A 22,446-nucleotide genomic window follows, 5' to 3' on the forward strand; every position below is an offset into this window, starting at 1 on the left:
AAAGAGAGCCCCTAGAGGTCAGTGACCGTAACATAGGTCTATGACCACACAGAGACTTTACAGATTGGTACATGTAAAAAAAATCTGTTTCTCAGGCTCCAGGTTTGAGTAAAACTGGAATCACAAATCAGCTCTGTAACAACAGGTTTCCCATTTTCTGTAAGGAGTTTTAAACTGGTATCATTTGCTCCTGATTGCTGCAGCAAGCTCCAGTACACACCTGTCATGGCACACACCCTGATCATTTTTAATAGACATGTAGATAAACACTGCCTTTTAGATTTGTTGCCATGGCAGCATGTGTTGTCTTAGGGGCCTTGGGTTGCTGAACTTTACCTTCCCCTTCTTTAACATGAGACATGTGTGGACTTGTGATAAGTACATAAAAATGTGTTGAGGTCTTTAAAGAAAAGGAATCCAAACTGTCCAAGCACATTGTTGAGTGATCCAGCTGAGTAATCGCTGACTTTATATTTGCTTGTATTGCTCTTAAGACTATTTGCATTTGAGATACATCGGTTTTTTGTTGTTTTGGTCTTCTCACCTGGGTTCAGAAGTGGGAGGTGGGGCATGTTACATCACTGAAGCTTAAGTCCACATACTTATTAGAGGAAAAATTAAGATGAGCCTTAGAAAAAACTTGTTTCTCTCAAACTGGAAATCACAGTGTTGTCACACTACAGTACTACAGATCATAATATCGTCTCAATAGTTGGAAAATTTGACCAAAGTTTGCATAGATAAATGTGTCCATTGCTATACTTTTAGGAACATGCACCCCTGGATGTAGGCGAAAATTACCCTAATTGGATGCATGTTTGTATTTATACCCATAAGTATAGAATTGCTAACTTTTTAAAATTTGTTCTTCACATTTCTGCAGACAAGTCTGTGAAGAAAGAGGCTTGTGAGCTGCTTAGTTTTAGAAGCCATAAAACTAAAATACACACAACCAACTTTTGAAAAGTTCACTTGGTGAGGGAAAAAGGGCGGGGTCCCCAGCCTTTGACCAAGGCCTTTGAATCATATTGCCAGCAACGTGATTCATGTATTGGTGTAAATCAGTTCTCAGTATGTCAGCAAGGCCTACATTTTAGAAAGTAATGAAGCAGTCTTTAGTTGATTGTGCTTCTAATAGTTTGATTGAAGTTAATAAATCAGCATTGCTATGGTTACATGTGACAAGGTGCAAGAGCACCTGATAGCAGATGGAGAATGTATCTGTAATTTTCAGGCATAGGGCTGCAACTAATGGTAAGTTTGTCCATCTGTTGGTCTAATAATTACCTGATTAGTTGACTAATCAGCATTTATTTTAAAAAAAGTCTCTTCTGTGAGATCATAAAGTGAAACAGAAATTTAACAATGGTTGTTATATTTTACATTTTCTTATTTTCTTTAACAGTTTACTTTTACTTTATTATGGCACAGTATATTTGCTGCCTTATTGTTTTTAAAAAAACTGGTTCTAGGGACAAAATAGAAATAACACATTTTATTTGTTTTACAAGATTGAGTGACTGAGTTATTTGTAGTTAACTCTTAATATAAATTATTGTAAAGATTTGTCAGCGACATCCATAGGACCAAGATTAAATTATATAGAACAGCATTCAAGCTTGTAAAATTGTTATATATATTTTTTCCTATTCTTATTGAAAATAATGTGCCAACAGTAAATCTGTTTTTGGAGCTTGAATTTAAGACATTTCAATTACTGAGCACATAAACTCTTTTTAGGCTTGACGCAACCTATTTATTGAGGTCTAATTCCTGGACCATTTGTTCAGGCCTCCAGTAATTGGACTGCACCCAGAAAGGATAGGCTGCAGAGAAATCACAGCAAGTGTCAAATGTTCCACACATCATAGATGTATTTGTATCTGTGTGTGCGTGTAGCTGTGTGTGTGTAAATGGATTACACAAAGGGCTAAATTAAACATAGTTGATGTAAGTCAGCCCAACCCATTTTACAAGTATCTAGATGTTAAACAAATTTATTGAGTATAAGTTTTTGCCTGTGTCTAACAAGTTCATGCAAGTCAAAACTTCCATTTGAGAACATTTACAAAGATTTTCATTTCAGGTTGAGGACATTTTCATGAATAAATGAAAGGCTTAAACACTTAAACTATGTTTATGTTCCCACAGTGACTGTGTGGAATGGGAGAAAAAGTCAATGTCTTGTAAAGCTGTCAAAAAATAAATTGAATTGAGTCAGGTGGCAATGGGGAACTGCTCAAGAACAATCTTTAATCTGATATTTTGATAATTTATATTTGGGTAAACTAAAAAAATGTCCAAGTTTTTGATGTTGAGAGGTTGTTTTGCCATCACCCCAATCTTTAGCTCCCTAAACAGATTCTCTATCAGATTCAAATCAGATTCTTTAACATTATTGAAAAAGCCTCTAACAGTTTAAAATCAGTCTTTAATGTGTCACAAAGTTGAGTTTGTTAAAAAAATGACAAAATATTGAAAGATCTTAAGTTTCTTTTGGTCACTTGTAATATGTGCAAGAAATGAAGCATGGTATAAACAAAATTTATATGTTTAGCACAGGGGTGCCCAAAGTCGGTCCTCGAGGGCCAGCATCCTGCATGTTTTAGTTCTCTCCCTGATGGTAGTAACAATCTTTTCAGCATGTCAATGTTCTTCTTAGGCATTCTAGTGAGCCATCATTGGATCCAGGTGCGTTAAACCAGGGAGAGAACTAAAACATGCAGGATGCCGGCCCTCAAGAACTAACTTTGGGCACCACTTACTTAGTATGTAGTTTGGCATGATGGAGCAGAATAAAGGTTTAAAATGCTTACTCTTTCAGAACTGCCAGTTCAGTGCTATGAATGCCATACACATAAAACTGATTGGAAGTATGCTTTCCTAATTTAAAAATCTTCCATTTAGATAAAATATTCCAAGTGATGCACTTAATATACATTTTTATATGGTTTTTTTTTGGCCATGCAAATTACACTAGCTTGACTTTTTGGTGGAAATGTGATTTAAAAAAAAAGACGGGCCAAATGTTTAACAAAGATAAGCCTGTCCAAGTAATTAGGCCACATGGGTAATGCAGTAATGAATGCACAGGCATAGATGAGCCTGGAATTGACTGGAAACATGGCAGAGCTACTGGAACACTTTCAACATGCGCAGTCCATCAACGGGAAACACATTAGGAAGACGGACACAGCAGGATCTGCCAGCTGCAGGAATGTCTATCTGCTACACTACAAATAAAGATGAATGATGAACCAATAAATCATCTGTGTAGGGCACTCGGAAGGCCAGGGAAGGAGAGGAAGTTGATTTAGTGAAACTGAAACAGGAGCGAGGCAGTATGTAGCTGCGATGAGGGTAGAGAGGTGCAATAATGCTGGCAAAGCAGTGAAGTTCCTGAGCAGCTGAAGCTCCATCATCTTCTATTTGACACAGTGACAACCTCATTTAGATTTGAAAGAGAAATGAGGGCAGTCAGATGGTAGAAAGAGGGAGACAGAGCAGCAAATGTTTTCAGTATGATACCAACCAACTGCCCAACGCTCAGTGCACATTTTGACATCTGGTATTACAACAGGAGGACAACAGTTTAACAGGGTGCTTTTCCTCGTAGTATCCAATGATTGTAGACTCTAGAAAATTTAGCCAACATCAAAGAGACTTCAATGAGAGAAAAGGAGTAAACTCGCATGTAACGACAGAAACAAAGGGAAAAGAAGATTTCCCACAAACACAACCGTAAAAAACAAAATTTGAGCTTTTCTGTGCCTGAGCTTTGTTAATGAGTGCATATCATTACAAGCAGAAAATCTGTACAGATGGAAAGATAATGCACATTACATTATTATTGAGACTATTTGAAATGTGAGCTAGTTTCCAAGGGCTTGTGTTGACTGCAACAAACTGCATTTTCTTATGTCATTTTTAAAATAGCTTATTTATAAACTGTTTCATATATTGAGACCGTTAGATGCCCTTGTCAGACATTTTTGTTTTATCTTTTTCTTTTTGTCGTGCCTTGAAGTGTAGCACTTTCTGTACTTTTGCCATTATGGGAAAATACTTTGTGTTTCTGTTTATTGGTGTAGTTTTTACTTTCTCTTTGTTTGTTTGGTTCAGGCTTTGTTTCTGTGTGCCGAATATTCCTCCAGGGAGCTTTTCCCTACAGGCTTCTTAGCACAGAATGAGTTTGTTAGTTTGCAGATTTCTCTCATGCTTGTAGATCTTTCTTCTTTTCTTTTCATTCAGATTTTCCCATGTATATCAGATTTCCCTACATCTGAAGCTCATATTAACTCTGACTTTTATCTCTCCTGTGTTTGTATCCCTTTTCTTCTTTTTTGTTTTTCTCAAATTTTACTTTGTCCAAATTTCACTCCTTTATCAATCTTTTATGAAGCATTTCTTGATCACAATTTTTTATGCTTCTTTTTTTACTTTTTCTCTACTCTGATGTTGGTTCATTTTCGGTTTTTCTTTTTCCATCAAATGTCTCTGTATAATTTTTTGTAGCACTCAGAATGAACCATATCTGTTCTTGCATTGCGCCAGTGATCTAACACTTTTCATCTAAGTTACCATGTCACAAAGAATCATATTTCCTTTTTTTATGTGTGCACTAAATACACCACCATTTGCATCTCTTTTTTCCTTATTAACAAGATATTTTACATTTAAGTATTTTCCATAGAGATGCAAAGAGTAATGTCTCTCTGCCTCCAAAAATAACCCCAAAAACATTTTACAACCTAATGAGGAACCAGCTAAGCTGGAGATCAGATATGGGAACAGTTTTGAAATGTTATAGTTTTGATGAGAAATTATGATGAGTTTTTTTAGTTTCTCTAGTTTATGTGTCAAGAAGAATGTCTCTGAGACAGACAGAGACACCCAGATTACGGAAATGCTTGCTCACAGATAACAAATGTCTTCATCTTACAATAAATGAAGGTGGAGCTGTAAGATGTGATCTGAGGCTTTATGAATATAATGCTTCGTGTTCTCTGAGTGTGAAGTTATTTTCTGAATTAATTATGCAGAGTTACAGTGAAAGTCACAGTAACTTTGCTTTGTTCTCCTGATATTTTCTGTCAGAAACCTCAAGTGTAGTGGGACTGCAGATTGCAGTTTGCTCTCGCTCCTGCTGTTTTCTGTTTGTGTACTTGATTTTTAGACCTGGTGGAATTCCTGTGACTTAACTGTTTGGCCCACATCTACATTGTTTTTTGTCTGGTTTACTTTTTTTTTTCAAAAAAAGCACAAAGTGTGTCACAATAAGTGCCAAAGTTCTCTAACCAGATTTCCTGCAGCAGTAAACTTAAGACAGAAATGTTGTAGCATTAAAGACTGGCTTAGCATAGTTCAACATTTTTTAAACAGCACTACAATTCTACATGATTTGCACATCTTTTTGAACTTTAGATAAGAGTAAAAAAAGCCTTCCATTAAGGTAAAGCTTCCCTCATAAAATGCAGCATATTTTTTAGTGAAGTGGCATGGCAAATTTGATCAAAATGATGGATAAAAGTTTTCAAACCTGCAATGCCTTCCAAAGGGTAATTGAAATTGATGAGGTTGGTAATGTTTGCCATGCAAAGAATCAAGAACAAAGGTGTTGGCAGTGTCGAAACAAAACAAAAAACACAAAATGGTTGTATTTACATCACTGGATAAGTAAAAAAAAAAGAAAAGAATTAAAAAGAATCAAGAATTTACAGAAATGATGAGATATGAAACAGATTTCTCCCAACTGCGTGTGTTTATAGGTCAGAGATTACTTACAATACTGAGATTTATAATGGCTTGATGTGCATTTTCCTGACATGTTCTGTAAATATCACATTTGCTTTATTTATATGCATATTATATATTTTAGAAAATAGCTGTTAAACATGTTTTAGATTTTTATGTTTAGTCTTGAGACTTTTAATACTTTAGGATAAAAATGTTTCAAAACGCAGGAGTGATAAAGCATTTTGTTTATTTATCAAATGTTATTTTTATTTCAACTTTGAAACCAACCATGAAGAAGGAATTAAGTGAGAACATACCAACAATATATACATTTTACATTTAAAATAAAAAAAATCCTTCTTTAACTGTAAAAATGTTTTACCCAGAACTCCTTTGGTTCAATTTTAGCATCATCTAGTTGAAATATTGTTTAAAAGGTCTTCTATTAACCATCTTTTACTATCCAATTATGAATCAATTAATCTGAAATTAGTAGACTAGCTGTACACTGTATTAATGTAAATTCAAACAAAAATTACTGAGCTTTCCACATGTTGATGTTGGACAATTTGTTTTAGCTGCGATTGCATCTTTTGCTATAAATGATCAAGCGTACACTAAAGGAATTATAAGATATTAAGTTTTGGGCAAAAAATGTAATATCTTAAGCTCTAGTGTTTTGAACTTGCTTTTGTAATACAACTGTAATGTTTAGCCAGGTGGACGGGGTCTCACACCAGCAGATGCTCACACCTGAAAATGACATTGCCCAAAACGCTAAACACCACAGATTGATAGTCAGTAGCAATATACAGTATATGGTAACTGCCATCTTGATTGTACTATTTACTACTATTATGGCGATCACAAGATTTCCCAATATCATATTGTTAAAACAATAACCAAAATGCAGCCCATTATGGAGACCCAGTCACTCATCTCCAAAGCAACGCTCTCTTGCTCTTTCTGGGTGTTCCCAAGGCATTACCAGGTTCTGGATCTGTCCTGGGTTCTCCTTCCAGTCCAGTGGGGTGTGCTTTGAAAACCTTCAAACGATGGGACCCAGGAGGAGTTCTGATCAGATCCCTAAAGTACCTCTACTGGTGCTTTGATGTAGTGGAGCAGCTGTTCCAGTTAAAGCTCCCCAGAGATGACAGAGCTTTTTATCTTTAACAGTGAGCCTAGTCATCTATGCTTAAAGCTAATTTCAGTTGCTTTCATCCAGGATTTTGTGTTTTTCTATAAAGATCCACATCTTATGACCACTGATAAAGATAGGGATGCTGTCTGACAGGTAAATTGAGAGCTTAGCTTTTTGATTTAGCTCTTTCCTTCCTTGACAGTGACACGCCCGCATTATGTCAGATAAGATCCCAAACAATCCATCCATCTCCAACTCAATTTTACTACTGCTAATGAAGAAGAACCATGGCCTCAGACACTTAGAGAAGCTTAACCATTGTTGGAAGTTTCAACAGAACCTCATCATGTGCCAAAAGGAAAACTGAGGTTCCCAAAATTCAATTCATTAAGATCCAGTTCTTGAACACCCCAAACTGGATTGGTGTAGAGAGGGAGCCTGCAGTGGCAACCAGATAGTCTGCAAAGGAAATATGGACCCAGCTCTTGCATTAGTATGATTTTTATCAGACAAGCCTTAAATAATAGCTGAAAAATAGTCAACAATGCAGTTATCCAAAAGAAGGCTCATACCTATTTACTAGTTAAATCTGTGGAGTGGCTTTATTTTTGGCCAACCAGTAATGTAAACAACCTTGCTATGAACATAAATAAACAAGTGGCAACCAGATTAGTTTAAAAATCCAATTACTTTCTCTTGCATTCTTGCCATTGTGGAATAATGGAGACTGAGAGAGCTGACCTTTTGTCTTCATGGCATTTTAAATCATGATTTAAAATCAGCTTGTGTCTCCATAGATATTTTGGAACAAGCCCCTAGGTACTGTATGTACCCTTTGACATTAAAGCTATCAACTTTACATTTGCAACTCTTCCTATACCCACCTTAAATGTAAACTTGCTCTCCTTTACAGTGTGTTGGAAACGTATGTATGCAGCTTAATTTAATTAGAATTTTTATGGTAGACCAATACAAAGTTATGCATTACTGTGAAGTGAAACAAAAAATTGTGCATGGATTTGAACTTTTTCAAACAAATATGTCTCAGAAATGTGGAATGCAATGAGCAGTTTAATTAAAATCTACTGTAACCAAATGCATTCATTACCTGTTAATGGTAAATAAAATCCACCTGTGTTTTAGTCATTCTCAGTAGAAATCCAACTGTTCTATGAATGCCTTGGATCTTTGCTTATGAAACATCATTTAGCAGCAGCATCATGAAGATAAAGGAACAAACACACCTATTTAAAAACCCCCCGAAAGGAACCAGATTCACAACTAACAAAAATATCAACACTGGTGGGTTGAACTCAAGTGGATGGCACGTCTTTCTGATTTTTTATTTGTAAAAAGAAAAATACATTGAATATCATGTTTTATTTTACTTCTATGTCACAATTGTACACTACAGCATGCTGAGCTATGATATAAATCATAGTAAAGTATTTTGATGTTTGTATTTATGTGACAAAATGCCAAAAATTTGAATAGATATGAATAATTTTGCAAAGGGGTGTATATGTGGAGAATCCTTTAATCATACAGACTGCCTCAGGCATTAAGCAAATAATAACAATGCTAGTAATGCCAAATAAGTTGCAATCATAGCCACTGAGTATAGAAATATATTCTAGACAGTATATTGCTTGAGTACAATATACAGTTTTTACTGTATAACACACAATAAAAATATTTTTTTAGTTTTCCTGTAAAGGTAACTGAACACTTTCTGCATTTACTCACATAAATATGCATAAGAATACCAGTAAACACAAAGGTCTCATTAAAATGTTGTTTATACTTTGGTGACTAAGGTCAAGTCCTCTGCTTAATGCACCTGACATCCACTGTCTCGGGTTGTGCCTCAAACTTTGACTTTTTAACCTGTGAAGAAGCGGCCTGACGAACCTTTCTGCTAATAGCTGTCTCATTACGAATCTATCAGTAAACGTGTTGCCTTTGCTTCTATTCATGCATATCTCTTTTTTTCTACATCCCTTTGTTTTTATCTCTCGAAATTTCATTTTTTCACTAAATCTCATAGGATCAATTTGCAACTGTACAGAGAAGTTGAAAAGTGTCATTTAAACTGAAGACGTTAACAATAGCTTTGCACACACTTGCTAATGTTGGAATGTTCCCTAAATGAGGGTAATCAATATAGCTGCCAGCATAATAATTAATACCTTTGCCTAACTAACTCACTCATTTCCTCATTAGCTTTACAACATCAAATTTGAAACAAATTTGTATTTGTCACAGCTTTCAAATGTATATGTGGTACAATGACAATAGTTTAAAACTCTCTTTATCAAACTCTCAGAATTGACCCAATCAATTGCATTTTTCAACATGTTTGTGTTTCAGATAAATCCTATTGTTAATAAATTCATTAAACATTTTCACAAGAAGTAGCGGCAGGCTGTGACCTACTCTTGGGCTGGATAGCTCTAATGTAGGTGGTTAAATTGCTGAAGTAATTCAGCAATCCATCACTTCAAGGCTTTACTTTATTAAGAAAGTTGCATCTTTTTATTTTAACAGTTTGGTTTTTAGATTGGGGTTGGAAATGATCTTCTACTCCAGATTGAGAAACTTAAGTATTGCAAGGTGCTTTGCAAATTGACTAGATGCCCTGTCATTCAAAAATATTTTAGGAATTGGGTATTTGCCTTGGATTCTGAGTAGAGTCGCTTCTCTCCCTCATCCAAAGGAGCCAGTTGAGATGGTGTGGTCATCTGGTAAAGATGTGTTCCGAATAAGTGCTTAGGAATTCTGTACATGTCTTAATGGGAAGAGACCTGAAGGCAAGCCAACTACTCTGTGGAGAGATTATATCTCCTTGGTGATTAGGGTAGGGAATGCCTTGTTGACCCCAGATGAGTTGGAGAAGATAGCAGTGGAGTAAGTGACTGGATGATTGGTCAGTTTTCCAGTTCATCTTCTGCGATTATTTCCACATTCATGACCAAAACCCCAACATAGTTTAACTTTTGAAGCAGCTATAAAAATCAGGTATAGGTATACTAGCCAAGGGAACTATCTGCAGTGGATTTTGGATAATATTAATAAGCCAATCAGGGCCAAGGAAATTAAATGGTGCACTGGGAGAGACTACTTTCCAAATGCCAGCCAATTGAACGAACTCGGTTGCATTGCATCAGCTTATGTTAGCTTCAAAATCTTGGTTCAAAGTGAATTGAATGGATTGATGAGACATTTAAATGTTTGTGACCAATGAATTACATGGTTTAAAATTGTCTGGTTGTTAGATCACACAATTATATCAGTGCACATTCAACCAGAACGCTGTATATTCTTCAGGGATATTTTGCTCTCTCTCCAAATTAGCATAGCTTGCCCAGCTGCTCAAACTGTTTGGTCCAAAAGTGCCTAAAGAAGTATTACTATTTTCTCTCACCAATTTCACACTTTCTTTTTCAGTTAAGCAAAATAAGGACACTTCCAAAACGGCACTTTTAACACAACAGAATAGGCCTAATTATGGTGTTAGTGTAGAGGTGCTGGTTGGGCATTCTCTCAGAGAATAAGAAATAATAAATGGGTAGGAGTTGGAAATCAAGCCAAAGGAAAGAGCATTGTTATTTACCACAGACATACTTTTGCACTTACACCCTGTAATATATGAGTGTCTGTGGCTCTTCCTTTGCTTCCTCCTCTCTCTTCCACCCTTTCACCATCAGTCCAGGTGCCAGTCTTTTACAGAGCTGGCTCTAAAGCTCTAAATCCCTGTCTAACTTTTTGGTTTTGCTTCCTGCACTGACTGAAATGAATCCATCCTTTCTGACATTGAACTCGTTTAAATCCTTCCTCTTGACAACATCTTTAATCCAGGGATATTGTGTGTTATTACACGGATATTTCGGTGTTCTGTTGCTTCATTTTCTGATAAATTCTAACAGGAAATGGTGGCAAGGATTTCAGCATATAATCGAATTAACCCAAGCATGTTATGTTTTTGGTAACTTTATATTTCAGATTAGAGGATATTGTTATAAATTTTGAGTGTTTTTAAAGACAGTCAAATATATAGGCAGGGATTTACTTAATTCATTATTAAACAGAGCATACTTTAGTCAGACTATTTTTTTTTTTTTGCTGGTGAAATTCATAGGCCTTCTGTTCGAAAGAAATGCAGAACAAAAGTTAAATCCTTGAAGTGTTTAACATCGGAGTCAGGTTTCATTTAGTCAAAGTTTTCCACTCCTGTTACTTGTCAGTTGTTCTGATTGGTAATGGAGAAACTAAATCGACTCACCTTCACCAAAAGTCATAAAAAGAAACAAACTGAGACTGACAATTTAATTAAACTGGTGTGAACAATGTAAGGTGCATCATCTTAGCAGCAGCTAAGCCTTATAAGAGTTTGAGGCAGAAAGCTAGACAGCATAACGGTTCTGCTTTTGAAGTTGAGGTACCATTTGCCAAATAGCAGCAATTCAAAAAGTTCATGGAGAGTAAAGATGTTTGGAACCTGTTTCTGAAATAGCTCTGAAACATCTTTGAAAGATAGTATGTACACTACAGTGGCATTCTCAACTCCCCTCGGTCTCTTCTTCAAGGCCCTCTTGTTTGACATATGGCAGATAAAGTGAAGAATGTAAACAGAAGTAGGCATGACTTTACTTTTGACCAGAATTGTCCAATTTCCTGTCTGATTACACTAACCAATGACTGATCAACTGGAAAATAAAAAAATCAGATCTTCCTTGATTTGATTTTTGCTAACATTGCAACATGTGTGTTACCATGTTGCTGCAACAACACTTTTAGATGTAAAAGTCAGAAGAAAAAGGGTCAAAAGACTTATTTTTATCATCAGTTAGAGGAAGTAGATAGTTACCATAAGCCATTTAAAAAGATAATAGATATTTATCACATGTATGAGAACTGCAGACAGTATTTCTTAATTCTGAAAATATATCTCTGCTGTAAAGCCATATTTCAGCAGATGACAAAAAGATTGAATAGATCAAAGCAAAGTTGCTCTGTTTTATCTATCTACTGTTGTGTGACAGCTTTTGGAAATGTTGACATAAAGGATCTTTTTTTCTATGTAATACAGACTGCTGTGTTAGTAATCACTAATACAAGATGTATAAAATAGTTTAAAATGTCAACTTTGTAATTGAGTTCCTTTTAAATTGACCAAATTGGATATTCACACTGATATCAATATAAACTCAAGGCAAGAAGGCTAGAAAAATGTGCTTTAGCATCATGCTTTAGAGTTCCTAAAGTGAAGTGAGTAAAATCGAAATAGAAAGGTCAAAGCTAAAAAAAAAATTAAAAAAAAACACAAATTAGGGCATCAGAAGTTTTAAATGTCACTGTGTGCAAGCAAACGTGAAACTATATTTAGATTAGATTTATCAAAGGAAGGGATTTTTTTCTTAAAACTTAACTGGAAATGTTGCATAGAAAGCTAAATTGGGGAAACTGAGGATTTTTCCAAATAAGTCATTTCCAGTGGGATTGTGGAAATTTGTTTGGAGCTAACCTGAAATTAGGTTAGTTTTAGCTAATTTTATTTTATTATATATAATTATAATCATGCACTCAAATATATAATTAATAGTATGTTAATTTATGTAGTCAATGGACTTAAATATGTAAACTCAATAAGCCTGGGTTTTAAATTGTCTATGTAACTCAGGAAGGCACAGTGCATGTAGGGACATGGCCTCAATAAACCTTCAGTAAACAGTGCACAATGTCTGCATAATTGAGGAATAGCATATATTTACTAAAGCGTACCTGCTTGACATCTGATATGCTAAATTATATTTCTCCGAATATATCTAAAACCCAATAAAGGACCAAAGTTTAAGGTCTCATTCACTTCCATGGAAAACTTCAGATTTTCAGAATTCTCAGAACATTTTCAACCCTATTTTTAATTAACTAAATAATATCAACGAAATCACAGCAAAATGAAGCATTTTTGGATTGCTACGTTAAGCCTTCCCAATAAGAAGTCAATGTCCTTTTCCTCCATAAAACCAACATCAAACACCATAAGCTTTAAATTTTATTCTTTCAACTGCAGCTTCCTGATTGTATGTTTCCTGTGTCGTTGCTTCCTTCTACCCACCAAATATATATTTAATGACTGCACAGACCTTTAAAACAAATCAGGGAGGATGATCACATTCCAACACTGCTGAGACTTGCCAGAAGAGATACCCCACTAAGTTCCTGTCAATGTTGAATAAAATGACTGCTGAAGAATGCCCCTGCCAGCCCTCCGATCACTCACTCTTATAACCTGCTCCACTCTGACAAAATGTTAAAACATGCTGTGACCTGAAAGAAATATTCTCCAATATCTGTAGGGTAAGAAATCATGCGCCAACAGCTGCAAAAGCTCTAAAAAGTTCAAATTTATACAGTAGATAAACCATGGGAGCAAATGGGTCAACTATGTATCAGATTCATGCTGGCTCTGAAAACCAGACAACACGTTTTTGCATGAACAGTCGGTGCTCCTGTACTGCGATCCCTGCTATAGGAGGTTTCAAGGAGATGTGGGAATGGTTGGTTGAAATAGAGCTGTTTCCTTATTCTGTTGGCCTTCGACTCTCTCTGTTTGCTGTATGAGCGTTTGTAAATTAACTGCTGTTGGCTCATTAGAGCCTGGTCTGCTTTATCACCCAGTAAACTATTGAGACAAACAACAGAGTGGGCCGTTATTTTTCATCTGCTGAAACTAAGCGCCTCGTCCTCTGGGGTTTAATTATCCTGCGTTGAAGTGAATTAGAATTAATGAAACACTTTGTAATACTTTAGGACAGAAGCTGCAGATCTTATTGTCCTACTTTTACCTCTGCAGGTTCAACATGTGTGAGCACTATACTGGTATATCAAAGTTTGATATACAGTAATTTTTATTTCAATCATTGCCTGACGTGAAGTCTTTTGGGGTTTAATTACCATTTTTCTCTTTAAAAATACTAATTCTTTTGCCTTTGCTTTCTTTTTTTCACTTTGTCAGCTGAAGATGGATTCATGTGCAAGACTCCTGCCATAGCCGACATTGTGATTCTGGTGGATGGCTCTTGGAGTATTGGTCGGATTAACTTTAGGCTGGTTCGAGCCTTCCTAGAAAACCTTGTCAATGCCTTTTCTGTAGAATTTGACAAAACAAGAATTGGTGAGTATTGTTTTGGATTTTTCCTTTTTCTATTGCTTGAACAACATCTTATCTTTTATTGTCCGATGCAGGACTTGCTCAATACAGTGGAGACCCCAGGATTGAGTGGCATCTGAACGCTCACACTACCAAAGAGGCTGTGATAGAGGCTGTGAAAAACTTGCCCTATAAAGGAGGAAACACACTGACAGGTATTCTGCCAAGCAAATTCTCACCCTACTTTCCGGTTATTATAGTCTTCCAAACACAGATGAGCAAACAGATGACATTCAGAGGTGGAACTGGAATCAAGCCAGTTTGCTACCTCGGTTTATTAAATTCCCTCTGGTGCAGTTAATTTCAGGTTGGTATTTATAGATTCAATAACAACCTTTGCTGTGTGGATGAGACTGTGGATCAGAAGGTCAAGACAACAAAAAAATGACTTCTAATATTGATTTGATATTCTGCAGCAGAAAATTATGAAAAAGTACATTGAAGCATAAAAGAAGTGTAGATTAGAAGGACTACAATTGCATTTTTACTTTATGGAAATTGCCTTTATTGTGTAGTATATATTGGATGACATATTATGCGGTTAACAGTTTGTATTAATTATAAGTATTCCTCTTAAAAATTTGAATTGATATATCAGTCAATCCAAGATTGGATTTTCAGTGCAGAAATCAGAGATGTCAGTGTGAGCTACCTCTGAACTATTATTCCAAGTTTGATCACACAATGTGATCAAACTCAGGAGACAAAAAAACTTGTCAAACTAATAACGACACTTTAGACCAGTTAAGTTACAATCTCTGACAGTGGCTCCTGCCTTGGTTCTGACATGTTTTAGCTTCTCTTAGGACCTCAGAGGGAAACTCAGGGTACAATCAAACTGTCAAGCCAGTACATAATGCATATTTAAAATAATTGGTTGGCACAAGGTTTTTGTCATTTTACACTAGATGTCCTCTTGTCAAGCAAATGCTCAGTGCAGTGTTCTTTAATGCTAGTACTACTGCATGAAAACAGTACCACATATTGACTCCATTATTCAGATTTTATTACTTGCAACTTCTACTTTGATTATCTTGTTTTGTCTTTTTTATTCACTGACATTGTACTGTTCTCAACAATCCAGGTCTGGCTCTCACCTTTATACTGGAAAACAGCTTCAAAGTAGAATCTGGGTCCCGGCCTGGTGTTCCAAAAATAGGAATCCTCATCACTGATGGGAAGTCCCAAGACGATGTGATTCCTCCTGCCCAAAGCCTGAAGGATGCTGGGATAGAACTGTTTGCTATTGGTATGTCCTCTCTGTATTAACTCATACTGTATGTTTTCTTTGTCATATCAAGTAAAAATGTTTTGGGATGAGAGCTTAATGTTCTGTACAATCCCTGAGAGCCCTGAATAGTGGAATAACCATTAGCTCAATTAAAGGAGTGGAACACCCTGCCACTGGAAACACTTCAGCAACAGTGCAGACAGAGTGTCTGCATAGTGTAGCCTGAGAATACTTATTGGGTTACTGTTTTATATATATGCAAAGTATTCTACAACATATGCACTGACTCTATGCAACTGAACTTTTTGACACCAGTCATATTCAATACATTGGAATAATATTTAAAACAAATTGTTATTAACTACATTTGTTAAGTTAAACAGTTTATATAGATTAATTACAGACTGATGTTTTCAAGCCTCTCCTTTTTTTAAAGCCACACTTGCTTGAACATTAAAATACAAGGTAGATAAGCGATTTGTGCGATAGTTCTTTTTTTCCCTAAATTACAAGTTTTAAAATTCAGACTTTCATCTGTTGTAGAAATTAGACAAAATATTTGTTGCATGTTATGCAAACATTTCTGATAATAACTCAATAATAAAAATTTTTATCCAATCTGTAAAATGAAATTCTCTCTCTTTCCCTCTCTTTGTTGCATCATCAGAAACCTCTCCTCTGCACCTTTCGTGTTTTTTGTTTTTTTTTTGCCTCACAGTCTAAATTTTCCTCTCTCCATTTCTGCCTCTCTCCTCTTCTTTCAGGTGTGAAAAACGCAGATGAAAACGAGCTGAAGGCCATTGCGTCTCCTCCTGAGGAGACTCACGTCTATAATGTGGCAGACTTCAGTGTGATGAGTGACATCGTGGAAGGTCTCACCAAGACAGTCTGTGACCGTGTGGAACAGCTTGACAAAAAAATAAAAGGTTCAACTCGGTTAATAAATCCTAGTGCACATTGGTTATGTATTAGCAACTAAATTCAGTGTCAAACTGCGTAAGCATTTTTATATACAGTATATATGTTGTTTTTTTTACATTTTTGTTAATATTATTTATACAAATTGAACACTGCATGTATCACTTCTAATTTGGGCTTTATATTTGGCAGGAGGAGGAGAGCCAGCTCCACCCGTCACCTCTATTGCACCCCCTCGTAATCTCGTGACATCAGAGATAACAGCTCGTAGTTTTCGGGTTACATGGACGCACGCGCCGGGCCTAGTGGAGAAATATCGAGTGGTGTACTATCCAGCCAGTGGAGGACAACCAGAAGAAAAAGTATTTGGTTTCTACTGTATTTTTATTTCAACTTTGAATGTACTGTATATATATATATATTTTTTGTTTGTTTTTGTTTTTACATATTCACGTAATTGCATCCTGTTTTTTATGACATCAGGATTGTCCTGGTTGATCCAAAGTCTGAATAGTATATTCAAAGCTTTTTAATTATTCCATAATCATGTCTTGAACTCAGCTATAATTTTTTTTTTTTTTTATCCATCTGAATTATCAGAGGGTGTCTTCATGCAACTGATTAAATTTCTGTCTTAGTTTTATCTCCAAATCTATGATCCAAGGCCATAAACAATATAATCCACAAAAGCAAAAAAAAGAAAATGACTTGAAATGTCATACCACCCTGAACAATTACACTATGTTTGATTCCAAACTCTGTAAGTGATATCTCTTTCACACCAGATTAGGACTACCTCTCAGTCTCCAAGAACTCCAGGGCTGTCCAAATGCATCAACAAAATATTTATTTCAAGCGACAAAAACAGTCATCACTCTACTGCACTATGCAATAACTATTTGTGAAATATATACTATGTTGCCGTAAACATTAGGCCACTTGCCTTGACACATATATAGACAAGCTAATATCACATAGCACCAGAATAACTCATCCATGTCGTTATGAATTTTTAATGAAGTTTTCCATCTCCAAACAGTTTAAGTATGTAAAATAAAACTGTGAAAATGTATTTGCATGCTCAGGTATTACACTTGTAAGAAGCAGTTTGCGTAAAAAACTTTGCGTTTGACTCAGTGCAGTCAAGTGACATTCTGTGAAATGACTTTTAAGTACTTTTCTTTGATAGAGTAAGAAAAAAATGTAGTTAAACTTTTTGCAAAACCAAACTTCCCTCAGTTTTGTTGTGCGTTCTTCTCCCCATCTGGCACTTTTATTGGGCATGAAGTCGAGTGCCTAACAATGCCTCCACACAGGAAGCTGCTGTATCGTGGCACTTTTCTGGCATTTATTTAAATGTAAATTGTGGAACCTGCTGCACAAATAAGAACTTTACAAATAAGGGTTATAGTTTTGGTCTGAGACTACTACCTCATGGTCTGTGCTGTTTCAAATTCTCTGATGACAACTTTATGTTGGTGCACCTGGGCCGCGTTTCATGAATAACCTGTCACTGCTACTCAATGCCTCACCCAGGACCATGATATACAGTATTGCCCCATGATAATAAACCACCACAACCTCCCTACTGAAGTTTTATGAATTTTTTAAACAGTTAGGGAATTCTAGCAATCAATCATGCATGATGGAAAGCATCTCAGATTATTTCTAAAACTTCTCCAAGCGCTGACAAAGGCCACCAGTGATCTGATTGTCAAATATCCTGTCTCTGTTGTGAAAGGAACCTGACTACAGTAAATATTTATGATTTGACCACTATAATTTTTATCACATCTCCCATGTTCACTAAACCCTAGGTATCAAGTCCCAAGTCTTAGAGTGTTTTCTTTAGGCACCTTAATTGATATTAGTTTGCAGGGGATTTCCCAGCACAAGGCAAATAAAATGCCTAAGTGCTGATTTAATTATGGCGTTTTTAATTAAAGCCGCTCTGCTAATCCTTTCAGGGTCACCTCAACAATTTCATTTCTTGGAGTGATCTGCATAGTAAATGGGGACTGTTATGTGGAATTTGCCATTAGGGAATCATAAAACCAAATGCCTCTTAATACTGAGGTAAACAAGATTGTATCCACCTTTGTGTCCCAGCTGCTACATAGATGGGAACATTGAAAACATTAATATGCTAAACAAATAAGGTAATAAACTGGAAATTTTTAGTTGCTCCAAGGCTTGTTTGGGGTTTTATTCAATGCACACTTACATCTTTTATCTGGTTACTTTATGTGCGGAAGTTTTCTGTCGCATAGTAAAAGTAGATTTAATTAAGTTTGCTTTTAAACTTGATTCGCTCTTAGATTTTTTCTGTTATTAATTGCTGTGTCTGATTTCATCGCACCTCCTCTGACAGTTTTTCATTTAATCTCTTAAAGGAAACAAAAATTGTAATGGCAAGTGGTGTGTTTGCAAGCTAGAAATTCTTGCAAGTAATTTATTGGACAACTAAAGAAAATGAAAAACCAGAAAGAAATTTTAGCTAAAACTATTTTGTGAGAAGATAATTGGTTGAAATGTTTCCTCCCTTTTTATTTTCAACTGTTAATTTCTATAGTTATTATACGAGTACTTAGTAATCTTTTGTAGTTTTTTGGCTCAGACTTTGACTTTATTTTTACCTGATAATGTTTTTGGACATCGGTAGAAACCTCGACTGAAAAATGTGAAGAATAAGACATTGACATTCAAGTAAGGCTAATTAGTGGTAAAAGCTACTAACCTAAACTTGCCCATATTTATAAGAATTAAAAAGCCTAAAACAACTGGGAATGTGACAAAACAGATTAGTACAAGGAGCCATGGCAATAAATAAACTTAATATGAAACTTTTTTCTGTTTATTTAGTGGTTGGAAAGCAGTCTTTGGAGATCCAGATCCTGATTTTAAGGCTGTCTTTCAGGTGGTCGTGGGGACGGAGAACAGCGTGGAGCTGACCTATCTGAACTCCCTCACTGAGTACCAGGTGGCTGTTTTTGCCGTCTACCGAAGCTCTGCCAGCGAGGCCCTGAGAGGAAGTGCCACCACATGTAAGCATCTATGGTTACAACCTACAAAAATAACTTTTTAAGACTTTTGACTGCACTATATTTACATCAAGTTGCTTAAGAAGAAAATAACTTATTTTTCACCTAATTTAAAAAAAACCCGACTCTTAATTTTCAGACTTCCATATAAATATATTATCTCGGTGTAATCTTTTTGTTGCTTAAAATAGAACTGATAATATAGAGAAATGTAATGGTTTTGAAGCCTTTTGAAATCTTTGTATTCATCCACACTGGTAACAGGCCCCTGCATTTGCTATGGGAATTGAAAGGAAATTGGGAAACAATATTATTAAACTTAGCTTTGCAGAAACTAAACATAAACTAATCATCACAATAAAATCTGTCATATGTCTTATGCCATCCATCCAGCCATCCATTTTCTTCCGCTTATCCGCTTAAGAAAGCTTAAGAAAGGAGGCCCAGGCTTCTCTCTCCCCAGCCACTTGTTCCAGCTCCTCCGGGGGAATCCCAAGGCGTTCCCAGGCCGGCCGGGAAACATAGTCTCTCCAGCGTGTCTTGGGTCTTTCCCGAGGCTTCCTCCCGGTGGGTCGTGCCCGGAACACCTCACCAGGGAGGCATCCAGGAGGCATGCTGACCAGATGCCCGAGCCTCAACTGGCTCCTCTTGATGTGGAGGAGCAGCGGCTCTACTCTGAGTTCCTCCCGGTTGACCGAGCTTCTCACCCTCTCTCTAAGGGAGAGCCCAGACACCCTACGGAGAAAACCCATTTTGGCCGCTTGTATCTGTGATCTCGTTCTTTCGGTCATGACCCAAAGCTCATGATCATAGAGGAGGGTGGGAACGTAGATCGACCGGTAAATCGAGAGCTTCGCTTTTTGACTCAGCACTCTCTTCACCACGATGGACCGGTACAGCACCCGCTTTATGTCTTATGCAAAAGTATTAAAAATTAAAATTGAGCCATAAATGTAATGTAGGAATTCCATTATGCATAAAAGGGCTTATCCTACTATTCAGCAAATAGTTTTGCTTAAGTCTAATTCTAGAACTGTTGCATGAGGCATCATCCTGACACACCAGAGCAATCTATCCTGTGTAATAGGTGCTCAATTATCAAAATGAGAAATTCCTCCCTTCTGGTCAAGAAAGAAAATTAAGTAACAGGTTGACCTTGCTCTACAGTTAATGGCATTTGGATATTGCCATGAGGGATCGTTATTGGTTTTTAATGTGCAGATTTGTGATCATTAAATCTGATTTGGTTTCTATTTTGATCAACATATTGACTGTACATTTATAAAGTGGGTTATTTTTTAAAGTGGTAAATTTATCAGTGTGATCTGTATCTTTGTCTTGCAGTGGCACTGCCCACAGTGAACAACCTAGAGTTATTCGATATCACTCACAGCACCATGAGGGTCCGCTGGAAGATCGCCGCGGGGGCTTCGGGGTACATGATCCTGTATGCCCCACTGACTGAGCAAGAAGCTGCAGATGAGAAGGAGGTAAACAGCAGGTCCACCAAATGTGAAAATGAGAAAATTTATAAAGCAAACAAAATAATGGAAGCAACACATTTCTTAGAGCAATTCTGCACTTTTTATAGTCTCATTTACCCGTTATCGTCTACTTAAAAACTGCTACATTTTTCAGGTCCGATAAGGGTAAATGTCTAAAATGTCTTTTTTAGGATAGAGTAATGTTCACCTGTTGTACCCCTTGTGAAAACCTGGACTAGACATGATTTTCAAAGTGAATTAATTATTATAATGTGGTCTATATATGCTAGGTAGGTTCACAGGAACATGCAGCTGCTGGTTGAGCAATCAACCCTCCACCAATCAGCTAACTCGATAGTGATCACATGTCTTCATAGAGAGATGAGAGATGAAAAAGAAAGAAAATAAAACTGTATAAGAAAAAAATAAAACTTGATGGAAGAGTGAACAAAAGGAAAAGGGACATTTTATTAAAAAAACATAGAAAATACAATTTCATTACATGTAATGTAATGTAATTGTACATTCTATGTGCAAAAGCAACATTGTATATTTTGTCTTTATTTTCTATTTTAAAAAAGTCAATTTCATCGAAGATATTGAGGTACACATTTCTAAAATGGCAGCATAGAAATAAGCCACGGGTACCGGAAATTGTTGTTCTCTCATTTTTTTTCTGTGCATTGTGTGAAATAGTATAGCAAATTCTTATGCCATTTTGTACTGTTAGAAAATAAAGCAGAAAGACTGCAATTGTAATCACTCTGCAATCACTGGCTGATTGTGATTCCTTCAGCACATCAGAGCATCATTTTAAAAGGATGATAAAATCATGAACTCTCTCTGCAGTTCTGGAAAATGAGTCACACATGACAGAGGTGGATAAGAGGTGGAAAAGGCACAGCCAGTTGTACTCGCCCTTTCCCATTAGACCTCATTATTCCTGCCTTTCCTTTCCCCTGCAGGTGTAAGGCAATAAAAACAATTCCTGAAGGAGTTAAGCGTGAGAATGGATGTGTTCCAGAAGCAAGATGAGTCTGGCTCTGTGGTTCTAGTGTCATAACCCAAAATTTGGCAGATTTCAGCGTATGCAAGTTGTACTCTTATCATTTTCTGGGATTTGGGATTTTATTTGAGGACAGATTTTGAGACTGAGGGAAAGTGAGATTTTATTCAGAGTGAAGCAAAATGGGGAATTGGAGAAAGCGTACTCATAGGAGTTTACTATTTTTTTTAGCAGCAAAATAGACAAATTGCAGTCATTATAGCAGCTTTTTTCGAGTCCATTTTGGTCTTGGCCCATCTCACATTAGGTGTTTGACGTAATCTTCAAGTCCAAAAAGCAAAATAAGTTATTTACAGGGAAGAGCAATATTAAAATAATTCAGTGAACCCCATTCAAAAAATGCTGAACTATACCTTCCAAGTAACTTCAGCAAAGTTTACAACATGCTAATTACAACCTTGTGATTCCTTAAAAACCATTATATTTTACTTTACCAGGCAGGTGAAATTGTTTCTGTGCAGCAATTCCTCAATATAAGAATTTCTGATCAACTATGTAACAGCTTTTTTTCTGAAATTTCCTGAGTAATTCAGAAAAAGTCTTTAGAATATTTAGTTACATTTTGGAGTTAGATCAATGTTTGAAATAAGGTATATACTTTAATGAGATACAAAAC

General features: G+C 36.2%; 1 protein-coding gene across 4 annotated transcripts in view; it reads left to right on the forward strand.

The window, feature by feature from the left end:
• The window catches only part of LOC116730645 (collagen alpha-1(XIV) chain-like), a 148,584-nt gene that overhangs the window by 41,956 nt on the left and 84,182 nt on the right, over positions 1–22,446 (forward strand). For all 4 annotated transcript variants that reach the window (XM_032579995.1, XM_032579996.1, XM_032579998.1 and 1 more), the window contains 7 exons: positions 13,896–14,054; positions 14,126–14,245; positions 15,175–15,339; positions 16,086–16,247; positions 16,432–16,601; positions 19,157–19,283; positions 20,625–20,770. In XM_032579995.1, the coding sequence (XP_032435886.1) occupies positions 13,896–14,054; positions 14,126–14,245; positions 15,175–15,339; positions 16,086–16,247; positions 16,432–16,601; positions 19,157–19,283; positions 20,625–20,770 (1,049 nt within the window). The remainder of the gene's footprint in view (positions 1–13,895; positions 14,055–14,125; positions 14,246–15,174; positions 15,340–16,085; positions 16,248–16,431; positions 16,602–19,156; positions 19,284–20,624; positions 20,771–22,446) is intronic.

The sequence above is a fragment of the Xiphophorus hellerii genome, chromosome 13 (genome assembly GCF_003331165.1).
Source record: "Xiphophorus hellerii strain 12219 chromosome 13, Xiphophorus_hellerii-4.1, whole genome shotgun sequence".
Taxonomy (NCBI): Eukaryota; Metazoa; Chordata; class Actinopteri; order Cyprinodontiformes; family Poeciliidae; genus Xiphophorus; species Xiphophorus hellerii.